Source organism: Chanodichthys erythropterus, chromosome 11 (assembly GCF_024489055.1).
Source record: "Chanodichthys erythropterus isolate Z2021 chromosome 11, ASM2448905v1, whole genome shotgun sequence".
NCBI lineage: Eukaryota > Metazoa > Chordata > Actinopteri > Cypriniformes > Xenocyprididae > Chanodichthys > Chanodichthys erythropterus.
In genome coordinates, this window is record NC_090231.1 from 55270389 (window position 1) to 55283917 (window position 13529).

Genomic DNA, 13529 nt, shown 5'->3' on the forward strand with positions numbered 1-13529 from the left:
AAAGAAAGATGGATGGAAGGATGGACGGACAGATGAAAGAAAGAAAGAAAGAAAGAAGGAAAGAAAGAAAGATGGACGGACAGACGGATGGAAAGAAAGAAAGGAACAGAAAGAAAAAAAGGAGGATGGATGGACGGACGGACAGACAGATGGAAAGACAGATAGAAGAAAAGAAAGAATGAACGATAGATAGATGGACAGACAGACAAATGGATGGATGGACAGACGGACGAATAAGAAAGAAAGAAATAAAGAAGGAAAGAAAGAGAGAAAGAGAGAAAGAAAGAATGAACGAGACAGACAGACAACCAGACATACAGACAGACAGACAGACAGATGGACGGACGAATGGATGGAAAGAAAGGACGAAAGGAATAAATAAATAAATAAATAAATAAATAAAGACAGAAAGAAAGAAAGAAGGATGGATGGAAAGATGGAAAGATGGACGGACAGATGGAAAGAAAGAAAGAAGGAATAAAGAATGAACGAGACAGACAGATAGATAGATAGATAGATAGATAGATAGATAGATAGATAGATAGATAGATAGATAGATAGATAGATAGACGAAAAGAAAGAAAGAAAGAAAGAAAGAAAGAAAGAAAGAAAGAAAGAAAGAAAGAAAGAAAGATGGATGGATGGAAGGAAGGATGGACGGACAGATGGAAAAAAAAAAGAAAGAAAAAAAGAAGTGAACACATACTGATAAAATACTTTGATTGCATTATAAAGTCACCATGAATAAACATTTTTTGGATTTGGATCAGTCAAATGATTAAACCTCACATAGAAAATGGCTAGAGAGCAGCAGGCAGCTGGAGGATGGGCTGCTGAAGCAAATAAGATGAATTCAAATTCCCACACCTGGTCTGAGCCACAAGCAACCACATGAATGCCTCTGCTCCAACCTCCAGTGAACCCGTAGATCACAATCACTGTTATACCAACACACACCTGCTATCAAACACACACCAACAGAGGGTTTCCAATAAAGAACTCAGAGGGATAAAACAGATGTCTTTTCATTTCAAATTTATAATTTTAAGCAGAAATAATTCATAATCGCTATCAGTGCTTTTTTGTGCACATGTAAATATCAGCACTCGCGGTTTGTTTTTGCATGTTTCTGCAGAGGGAGAGTACATGGACTCGGACGCCCGAGGCAGTCTGTCTGAGAGTTGTATTTAGGGTGTTTGCGCCTTGTGCCCTCTTTGTAGGGCCAGCTGTAAGTTGTCTGTTTGGGATACTCCAGATGTTTGCCCATAAAGACAAGGCACTTCAAACAGCTGCGAACAACATCCTAACCCTCTTGCACTTCCACCATGTTTAGAGGTGTATGCTGGGACATTAGCTGAGGGGAAATGACTGCGACTCTTACCCTGTAATCATGGGGCCGGCTGGCCAGCATGTCGAGGGGGGAGGAGGAGGGAAGCTGCCAGTCACTTTCTATTCGGCATCTTCTAGCACTGAGGGGAAGCCCTGCAACACCCTGAAACCTCCAGTTCCTCACCTTTCCCTAGGGAACTTGAACTTGAACATGCAAACTTTGGAATCATTAAGATTTGTTCATGTTTTTGAAGGAAGTCTCTTCTGCTCACCAAGGATGTTTATTTAATGAAAAATACAAATAAAACAGTATTATTGTGAAATATTGTTTTCTTCTTTAATATAATTTATTTCTGTGATTCAAAGCTGAATTTTCAGCATCATTATTCCAGTCTTCAGTGTCACATGATCCTTCAGAAATCATGTGCTCAAGAAATATTTCTTATTATTATCATCATTAATTTTTGTGTAAACCATTGTGGTTGCTTACTATTATTGCAGAAACTATAAAACATTGTAAGAAAAAAAAAAAAAACATTTATTCAGCAAGGACACATTCAATTCATCGAAAAGTGTCAGTAACACATTATATAATGTTAACAAGGATTCTTCTGAACTTTCTATTTATCAAAAAATGTATCATGTCTCCACAAAAATATGTCAATAATAAGAACCATTACTAATAACTGAGCATCAAATCTGCCTATCAGACACTGAATGGAGTAATGATGCTGAAAATTCAGGAGGAAATTACATTTCGAAACAAATTAATATTCATAAAATTAATAAAGTAAATACATTTATAAATATTTCCATTTCAAATATATGCTGTTCTTTTGAACTTTCTATTTATGAAAGAATGTATCACAGTTTCAACAAAAATATTAATCAGCAACATTGATTATTATAAGAACCATTATTAATATTTAAGCAATTAATATTGGGCAGCAAATCAGCATATTAGAATGATTTCTGAAGGATCATGTGACACTGAAGACTGGAGTTATGATGCATATATTACATTTGAAAATATATTGAATAGAAAAAAGTATATTGTAACAATATTTCACAACAAATCTTGGGTCATTTTTTCTACCCAAGTCATGAGGTGAGCCTTTTGGGTCATTTTTCCAGTGTTTGGGTAGTTTTTGTGTTACCCAGATCCTGGGTCAGGCATACCAACCCAGGGGATAAGTTATTTATCACAGGCTTTTTGCGACCTCTTCAGGAGAGAGCAAATGACTTTGGTAAAATACAGGTTTGTGAAAGCTTTATATTATCTAAAAATTCGTTTTGTTCTGTATATCGTTACATTTTATGCAAAGCAACATACAAGGGCGCGATGCGATGTGATTGTCACGTCTTTTCGCGTGAAGGAAACGCTTGATGTCTTGCATAAAATTTTATGATTTTATTCAAAAAGATACAGAATATAAATACTTAGCATTTTAAAATTTGTTCTCAGAATTGTACACTGATTATTTATGGACAGGTTATGGAGTCAGTCACAGCATTCGTCGGCTACGAGTGATACACAGGGCGGCGGTCTGAAGTTATCAGTTCCCCCGCCGTACGCGAGTCATCTCCGGCACGAGATCCAGCGCCGTAACGGTGGAGACATGACAGCAGAGACTGGTCGATTACACTTGAATTACTTCTAAATGTTTAATTTTTACTTCGAATATTTGTTAAATGTAGGCAATATGTATTAAAAATGATATCAAATATGCTATACTATAAATGATGAAAATAAACTAAGGAATTATCATGCAAACCAGTGGTTGTGTGGAGTATTTAAAAAAAGTTTAGAGGATTTAAGTTAATCCTTAAACCTCAAAGCTAGTATAATAGTAAAAATGAATCAACCCATTATGCTGGGCTAAATAAACAACCCAATTTGCCAGGTATATGAACCCAACTTGTGTTCAGTCCTATATTTACTCAGCCCTTGGGTTGAAAACAACCCAAATTCAGAATATTACTGTTTTACTGTATTTTTGATCAAATAAATGCAGCCTTGGTAAGCAGAAGAGAGAGACTTCTTTCAAAATAATACAAAATCTAAATTATTCCAAACTTTAGTTTAAAGGAGAAATAAAGGCTGGTTGCAGTGCCATAGGTTTAAACCATGTTTTTATCAATAATTTCTTGTATATTGTTTTTTAGAATGTCAAAAAGCTCTTTACGTTAAATCATATGTTCTTCACATCATCATATTGGTTTCAAGGGGTTATAAATCACCATAACAATGACTTAAAAATTGATTTAGATTCAGTATTGTTCAACCAGAGAGTTTTTACACAAGTCTGATGGACCATTATTTGCAGTAAATATGAACTGAAACACACACACACACACACACACACACACACACACACACACACACACACACACACACACACACACACACACACACACACACACACACACACACACACACACACACACACACACACACACACACACACACACACACAATAAAGCTCCCTGATCTTTACAGCTTTAAAGGCCCAGACCTTTTTGTACAGAACATGAGATGAGGATTTCAGATGACTTTAATTAAAGTAACACCAACAAAGTCGGTCATGTTGGCACAACATGGAACAAGAGACACCTAGTCAAAACACACTCGCAGAGCTTCAAAGTGAGCAGTGACTGCCTGCATGCAGTAGCTCACTAACATACAAATACTTCAGAGATCTCATCAAGCCTGTGTTTCCCCAACATAAACAAAACCACCTCAACACACTTATACGAGTCTTGCCATAAAGAACTCAAGCGTGTAATTTTACACAGGAATTAATAGCAAAACATCCTCTGGATTATTAAAGAAACTTGAATACAGATGTATAAAGTAGTATTGCTCATATGACTTCGTCTGCATGTTCTTCTTGAAGCATAGCTTTGAGGTTTCCACAAGAGGGCAACACTTTACACATAAGTGGCCTTAAAAACAGAATTACTTGTAATGCTGAAATTGGTACATCAAAGACAAATGCACTGTTTAACTAATAGATTTTATTGTAAGATACATTATGTTACCTGATATTAAGGTATATAGTGTGTCTTTTGTGTGGACATTGGACAAAGCACAATCTTTTGTGCTTTTGTGTTGTCCAGACACTATCTCATAATCCATTACTTAAACATTTGAAACTACTTCAATGTATGACCCAAAAAAGAGTGAAAATGTGTATTTTAAACATGAGGGTGTTTTACCTGCAATGGCAACGCAGTTTTGCCTTTTTTATGATGCTCTATAAAGTAATGCAAAATAATTTCACATCAAGTATCCTAGGAAATTTTAATTGAAAGCATGTTAAGTTAAATAGCAATGATTGCATAATGTTGCCTTTAGAAAATGTTTTGCACTAGTTACATACAACATGGTTGTCTCACACTAGTTATGTATATATACACACACATTGATGATGAGCCAAAACATAAGACAACCTGTAATATGTATTGGTCATCTACATGCTGCCAAACCAGCATCGACCCGCAGAGGCATCAACTCTACAAGAGCCCTGAAGGTGTCCTGTGGTCTCTGTCCCCAAGACGTCAGCAGAAGATCCTTCAAGTCCTGTAGGTTACGAGGTGGAGCCCCTGTGGATTGAACGTTTCAGTCAAGCACAGATGCTCAGTTGGAGGCTAGAGCAACACCTTGAACTCTTCATCATGTTCCTCAAACGATTCCTGAGCAGTGTGGCAGGGTGCATTATCTTCCTGAAGAGGTCACTTCCACAACTGTCATGAAGGGGTGTACCTGGTCTGCAACAAAGTTTAGGTAGGCAGCACTTTATGTCAGAGATTGATGTCCACATCCCAGGGTTTACCAGCAGAACACTGCCCAGAGCTTCACACCATCGGACCAGGCGGCCTTCTTCCACCGCTCCAAGGTCCAGTACCGATGATCACGTGCCCATTGTAGGCACTATGATGGTGGACAGGTGTCATCATAGAGACTCTGATTGATCCACGGCTACGCAACCCCATACGCAGCAGTGTTGATACACATTCCTCCCATAACCATCATTAAAATTATTATGTGTGACTTGTGCCACAGTAGACCTTCTGCTGGTTCAGACCAGATGCGGGATAGCCTTCGTTGTCCTCGTGCATCAATGAGCCTTGGGTTTCCAACACCCTGTCTCTGGTTTGTGGTTTGTCCCTCCTCGGATCACTGTTGGTTAATTCTCACCACTGCTGACCGAGAGCAACACACAAGCCTTGCCGTTTCAGAGATACTCTGACCCAGTTGCCTTGCCAAAACAATTTGGTCCTTATCAAAGTCACTCATATCTTCATTCCTGCCCATTTCTCCTGCATCCAATGAGAATTGATTGTTTACTTTCCATCTAATCTACCCTTGTTATGAGATGATCAACGATATTCACTTCACCTGTGACTAGTCATAATGTTTAGGGTCAATTACTAATTGTTTATTAGCATGCATATTACTAGCATATTGGCTGTTTATCAGTACTTATAAAGCACATATTAATGCCTTTTTCTGCATGACCACATTCTACATCCCTTAATCCTACCCAATACCTAAACTTAACAACCTCACTAACTATTAATAAGCCGTAATTAGGAGTTTATTGAGGAAAATAAACGTAGTTAATAGTAAGAATTGGACCCTAATCTAAAGTGTGTGGAACATACAGTACAGTCAAAAAGTTTGGAACCACTAAGATTTTTAATGTTTTTAAAAGAAGTTTCGTCTGCTCACCAAGGCTACATTTATTTAATTAAAAATACAGTAAAAACAGTAATATTGTGAAATATTATTGCAATTTAAAATAACTGTGTACTATTTGAATATATTTGACAAAGTAATTTATTCCTGTGATGCAAAGCTGAATTTTCAGCATCGTTACTCCAGTCTTCAGTGTCACATGATCCTTCAGAAATCATTCTAATATGCTGATCTGCTGCTCAAGAAACATTTATGATTATTTTCAATGTTGAAAACAGTTGTGTACTTTTTTTTCAGGATTCCTTGATGAATAGAAAGTTCAAAAGAACAGCATTTATCTGAAATACAAAGCTTCTGTAGCATTATACACTACCGTTCAAAAGTTTGGGGTCAGTAAGACTTTTTATTTTTATTTTTCTGAAAAGAAATTAAAGAAATGAATACTTTATTCAGCAAGGATGCATTAAATCAATCAAAAGTGGCAGTAAAGACATTTATAATGTTACAAAAGATTAGATTTCAGATAAACACTGTTCTTTTGAACTTTCTATTCATCAAATAATCCTGAAAAAAAATATTGTACATAAATATTTTGTACAGTTGTACACATTAAATGTTTCTTGAGCAGCAGATCAGCATATTAGAATGATTTCTGAAGGATCATGTGACACTGAAGACTGGAGTAATGATGCTGAAAATTCAGCTTTGCATCACAGGAATAAATTACTTTGTCAAATATATTCAAATAGAAAACAGTTATTTTAAATTGCAATAATATTTCACAATATTACTGTTTTTACTGTATTTTTAATTAAATAAATGTAGCCTTGGTGAGCAGACGAAACTTCTTTTAAAAACATTAAAAATCTTAGTGGTTCCAAACTTTTGGACTGTACTGTATATTTACACACACACACACACACACACACACACACACACACACACACACACACACACACACACACACATATATATATATATATATGTGTGTGTGTGTGTGTGTGTGTGTGATATTGTGGGAATTTATATCAAGGTTGACATTCAGTTGCCATTTCAACTGTTAAATTCTAGGTGAGCTTTCACTTCAATAAAAGGGGCAGCTGAAATGAATGGGGTCAAACTGTGTAAACCACTGGCAATATGTATTTTACTCTTATGTGCGTCATAAAGCAGTATCGACCCAAAAGTAAACACTACATGTGATTAACCTTGTTTACTTTTCAGGGGATCTCCCCACGTAGCTCAAAATACTCCAATGCACAACGCTGCACATTTGTGATGGAAGTGACACAGGAATAACATGTTCACGGCTCCTCTTAAAGAGTTATCATATTCCGTACAATACTTTTGTCACGATTTCACATCCCTGTTTGCTTTTTCAAAATAGAGTCAGTGTGGAAGCATTACAAAATACATCCAGATAAGGACCTTTGATCGATTGGCTCTTGTATTACATAATCAAATATTCATTATTTTCCTGCAGCCCAGTGATTCGAACTCGCATCTTTCATGAATAAAAGTGTGATCGTTAGATCATAGAGACTGACCAATGAATGGTGTGTGAATTACAGTGTTCCTCTGTATACCAGAAACTGTTGAATGACAGCATAGGTCAGCATTCAGGCTTACATCACTTCCTCTGCAGATTTTTACAAACAGCACAAAGCCTAGCTTTCAAAGTGATGTGACATCACTGAATATGTATAATAATATCATACAAATGTCACACAAATAATGAGATAATGATAAAAATCATAAGGGTAACTGTGACTCAGCAGAACAAAAGCAGCATTCATTCATTCATTACTTCATGTTTTGTATGATATCAACTCATCTTTTGCATCATTTCACTGACACAAGCTTTGTTCAACAATATTGTTGCAACTTCTAAAAGTCTTCTTAATTGATAATGAATGAAAAGTGTTTTTTTTTTTTTATCATGAAGAATATCTTTTCATTCAGTGAATGTCATATTTCACTATTCTTTGACCACACTTTCACCACCGTCCTTCAAATCCAAAAATCCTTTCAGTAACAAAATTGCCAAAGTGCAGCGATCACACAGCGCCATCTAGCGATCACTAAAACGAATTTGAATTGCAACACTGCAACATTCAAGTGAATTTTAGAACAACCTGCAAAAAGATATAATCACATAAAGACTTATAGAGTAAGACCGACGAGTAAGAGGGAAAATAACTTGAAATCTAGGCTTTAGGCTATTTTATGCATGATTACCATCATGTTTACAAGACGTTTTTAAGACAGCATTTTCTAGAATGGGACTATTTTCTCTGCAATTCACAAAATATAGCTACACAATAAGTAATATAACAATAAATGCATTGTATTATCGCAAGTAAAGAGTTTCACGTGTTTTTTCGGATTTAAAAAAGGGCAACTGATGCTCATTTCAACTTCATCGGATTATTGAATATGTTGAAAATGCAAATCATACAAAATGTATTAAAATACTTTTGGTATTTTTCGTCAAATACAGGCGTTGTAACTTCAACTATTCATTGAATTCATTACATTTAGCCTAAATTCATTAAATAGCCTACCTTTAAAAAAAAAAAAGCAGTGAAGTAGTAGGCTATTTTTTTCAAAAATATTTTATCCAGTTCATCCACCGAAACACTTCTAAATTATTTAATTTTCACTTGGCAATTACACTGATACAGTTTCAGTCATTAAGCCATGTTTGTAGAAATGGTAGAATGTTTTTTGAAATAAACATGAACAAAGATTGTCGATTTGCCATTGATCCATAGCCCATATAAAGATTCAAAAACAGTCCAAAAGTGTTAACTTTCTTACCTTATTAATACGGAAAATGCAACGTTAAATATAATTTTTAATATAATAATCAAACGCAGTTCTGCACACTCACTCTGAAATATAAGCAAGATTCGGGAAAATGCATGAAATATGCGTCATAATAAAATAATAACAGGATACATTATGATCGTTTGTTTGGTCTTCATTGTCTGTTGGATGTCCAGCGGGGTGTGTTACCTTATTCTCAGAACTGCCAAAAGGGGGAAATGCTTATCGATTGATCTGATAAGAGGACAATTTAAAGGCCAGTCGCAGAGCTTTGCGCCAAAACAGAGCAATACAAAGGAGATAGAGTGTGCAGACTTCATATGCAGAACAACACATATTGCAGATAATACTTAATAATGCTCCTCTTACTCTTTGTCACTGTTTGTGGAAGTAGCACCGGCGTGGAGAGCCTCCCGTTGCCCGACTCTGGTCCACATTTGGCAAATGACTGGGGAGAAGCCGTCCGGCTCCGACATCTGTACGCAGCCAGACGCGGTTTACATCTGCAAATAAACACAGAGGGAGAAATCAGTGGATCGCACATGCAAAGCTCGGACAGTAAGTGACAGCAGCTCAGATCACTGTCAGGTAGCGCTTCACGTGTGTGTGGGTCAATGACAAATAAGGATGTCCGAGATGACAAAGAGGAGGAATCTTTTAAAATCAAAATTTAAAACACGTGCGTCGATTTGTATTCATTTATGTTTCAATTTTTTTTAGAAGCCATGCAAAATGTCAAGTGGTGCAACCATCAAATAAAAATAAAGAAAAGCATTGTTTTCAAACCTTTTCATATAGCCAATACTCTATATTACAAGTTATATATTTATATATTAATTATACATTTTTGTGCCATGAATATCACGACGTTTTCTTATGGTTACTCCATTTGACACATATATAGCTATACTGTCTAGACATGTTTGACTTTAAACCTAACAAAAACATCAAAATCACTTCTATTTCTGAAGTTTTAGTCAGAAAATGTGTAGGCCAAAGTCATTTATTTCTTGCATTATTTTTTCAAAGCAAAAAAAAAAAAAAAAAAAAAAAAAAAGTATGTTTTACTAATAGAGCCAGACAAAAAATTACGTTGTGTCATTGACTCAATACTTCAGTGTCGGGTGTCATGCATTATTATATTAATTTCTATTCGATATTCTGTAATTGATGCAAATATCAGCAACTGCATCTTCAGCCTATTCGTGTCAAATAGTTTTGTCGACCAATAATGTGTAAAATCAGATTTTCAGCTCAAAAAAAAATAAATAAAATAAAATAAATAAAATAAAATAAAATATTGCATTCTATAAAAACCGTATTTTGTTTCCTATAGGTTTGGTTGAGATTCGGCCGGTGGATACAGGAAGTGTTGTCATCAGAGGAGTTGCAAGCTCCCGATTTCTCTGCATGGATAGAAGGGGAAAACTGTATGGATCGGTAGGTTTGACAATCAGATGTAACAAAATGTAGCTACATTCTATTTAGAAGCATATCGTTCTAAAGAACACTATCTGAACGCTGATTGGCGGTTATGGTTTCCCCCCCCCCCCAATAGTAATAGTAGGCTAGGCCTATATATATATATATATATATATATATATATATATATATATATATATATATATATATACACACACACACACACACACACACACACACACACACACAATTGGATACTTTTACAAGCGAATTTCTTCACTGTAAAAAAAAAAATTGTTGGTTTAACTTAAAAAAAGTAAGTTTCCTGGTTGCCTTAAAGTTTTGAGTTCATTGAAATTAAAAAAATTGAGTTAATACAACGAAGGTGATTGGTTTAATGAACAAAAACTCAAAATATTATGTTAACTGAACCACATTAATTACTGAAGTTGATTTGACAAAAGAAAAAAATGTTGTGTTAACAAATCATGAAAAATGAGTGCACAATTTAGATTCCTGCCCATAAGATAACATCCAAAAACATTTTAGAGTTCAGGTACAGAAGTCAACTCAGTCTACAAGTTTTGAGATTTTCTAAAACTCATTTTAGGACAGTGACATGCATATTACAATAAATTCATTCTTAGAGAGTGCACCTTTGACACTCCGCCACCAATCATAATAAAACTATACAAATTCGTCAGAGATAACCTTGTTGTGCGAAGGTCACCTCGCGATGTCCTCTATGACTGAGGAAGTGTAGACAAGCCGATTTCGCCACAGACATCTCGCTTTATTGACATTATGTTCTGGTCATGGGTTCATTCCTCCCATCTGACGTTAAAAACCAAGAACATTATTTTAGGGCAGGGCCAAAAATGGTGAACACAGTCATCATGCATAATATAACTCCAAAATGAATATGAGTTTGAAGAAATATCCCAGTTATCTGTCCTTCTCTTCTAGGTATTGAACTAAAATGTGCACAATAAATGATCACAAATTATGAATAATGCAAAGTATGGATAAAGAGCTTGACCGCTCAATTTACCTGATTGACCAGAACACACAAAAAAGGATTCCTTACCAAATTGTCCAAATACGCTGGTCTGAGTGGTGTCACAGCAGCAACCTTTGCCCATGTCAGGGTATGTTTGCATAGCTAAAACCTCATTGAAAAGAAACAGCAACAACAACCTTGGCCTCTCCATGTGGTGTGCAAACAGCTAGCAAAAAACCTTAAAACACACTCAGGGTAGGGCAGGTCAATGACACATCCATATTCTGATTCTATATGCAAAATAATTGCTTTGTTTTCAATGCTTTTGCTGTTTATTTTGTTTGGCAGTACACTTACTCTAAAGAGGACTGCACTTTTTTGGAACGCATCCTGCCAGATGGCTACAACATCTACGTCTCCAGCAAATATGGAGTTCATGTGAGTTTGGGTAACGACGGGACCGCAACATCCCAGTTCCTGCCCATGGTGAACACACTTTCTCAGGAACCCACTGACCGCCGCTCAGGGGAACAGCGCTCTCTCGTTGACCCCGAACAGGACCATCAGTTAGGCCTTCAAATAGACAGTATGGACCCTTTTGGAAAGATCTTTCAAATTGTGATCCAGAGTCCCAGTTTCAACAAAAGATGAGGAGTGAACGATCACTTGTGGATGTTCTAAGGAAACGTCTCCTGAGGTCAAGAAACAGAAGACTGTGTAAAATCAGTCCGGCCATGAACCAGAGCACAGGGCCAGACTTTCAGAAAGTGCTAGAAAGTCAATCTGCACACTGGACACAGACACAGGACAAATGTAGTGTTCTATACAGCAAACAAACAAAAAGAAAACCACTCCACATGTTGAAGGTTGTTGTGAGATAACCTGCAGCATGAATTTATTTATTTTTCTACTTTTGTTTGTGATGAGCTTGCTCTCTAATTATGGTTTAAAATTTTTACACTGTAAAAAATATTTTATATCTTTTTTTGTATTCTTTGTTATACAGTTATTTGTTCTTTTTGAATGAGGACATTCTAAGCAAAGATGAATTCTAAATTACTTTGAAATCTGATTACTTATATGTTAAATGGTTTTCTTAAATGCATGCGACCACAACTAATAAGACAGAAGTTTTTAATTCTTAAAAATAAGCATCATCTCTAACTCTTTCATTACCAAGAATTACAACTGAGGCATTTTAAAGAAAGATTTGTGGGTCTAAGAAAAAGCATGTCCTTGCAGGATGCCCTTTAATAACAGTTTGCATACAGTTTTTGTAACGTTGTGGCTCCCTCTTCTGGCAAAGAAGTGAATTGCATTTTGAGATAATGGTGTCAAAGGGATAGCTGACCCAAAAATGAACATTTTGTCATCATTTACTCACCCTCACGTTGTTCCAAACCTGTATGTGGTTCTTTATTCTGATGAACACCAAAGGAAGGTATTCTGAAGTAACCAGACAGTTTTTGGTCCCCATTGACTTCCATAGTATTTTTTTTCCCCTAATACTATGAAAGTCAATGGGAACCATATGTTTGGTTACCAACATTCTTCTTCAAAATATCTTCTTTTATGTTCCACACAAGAAAGAAACTCGTACAGGTTTGGAACAACATGAGGGTGAGTAAATGATGACATAATTTTCATTTTTGGATAAACTATCCCTTTAAATGTAATGTAAATTAAAGTGCCTTATTCATACTACATGTATGTATATATAGAAGAGACTACATGAGAGACAGCCTACAGAGAAACACCACAAAAAGAGATATCCCGATAATATATGCAACAGTGATCTCAGTGTAAAATAGTATAATGTTTCCTTATTGTATCTCTCAGTATACTGTAATGTCAGCATTGAGCCCATTGCTGATCACTGTATATAATGTGGTGTCTTCTGCAAGCACGCAAAGTACATGTATTAATGACTTAATTGTTCTGCTATATATTTATATATATATAGTAGGATAAAGTTTTCACTTTTGCTGTCCTGTAAATACCAGAACATGGGATTTTTTTTGTCATGTAGGCTAATGCAAACAAAATAAATTAAAAAATACATAAATTTCACATTTTTTCGCATTTCATTTCAATAATTGCTTAAGCTATTATCACGGTATACGGTATTATCACGATATTGAAATAAGTTGCAAAAAAAGTGTTGTCATAGTATAACAGGTTTGAGAACACTATTTCTTATAACAAAAACAACTCTGAACATTTAAATACAATAACGCACTACACAAA

The 13529-nt window shown here is 35.7% G+C and overlaps 1 protein-coding gene across 1 annotated transcript; it reads left to right on the plus strand.

The window, feature by feature from the left end:
• Positions 1-9216: 9216 nt before the first annotated feature.
• Positions 9217-11933, plus strand: fgf19 (fibroblast growth factor 19). The gene is made up of 3 exons (XM_067401442.1): positions 9217-9418; positions 10197-10300; positions 11631-11933. The coding sequence occupies exons 1-3, from the start codon at positions 9217-9219 to the stop codon at positions 11931-11933; spliced, it is 609 nt and encodes a 202-aa protein (XP_067257543.1).
• The last annotated feature ends 1596 nt before the right edge of the window (positions 11934-13529 follow it).

Coding starts and splice junctions, on each gene's coding strand:
- fgf19 (XM_067401442.1), top strand. CDS start 9,217: ATGCTCCTCTTACTCTTTGTCACTGTTTGTGGAAGTAGCACCGGCGTG. Junction 9,419..10,196: donor GCACATGCAAAGCTCGGACA/GTAAGTGACAGC, acceptor TGTTTCCTATAG/GTTTGGTTGAGATTCGGCCG. Junction 10,301..11,630: donor GGGGAAAACTGTATGGATCG/GTAGGTTTGACA, acceptor TTTGTTTGGCAG/TACACTTACTCTAAAGAGGA.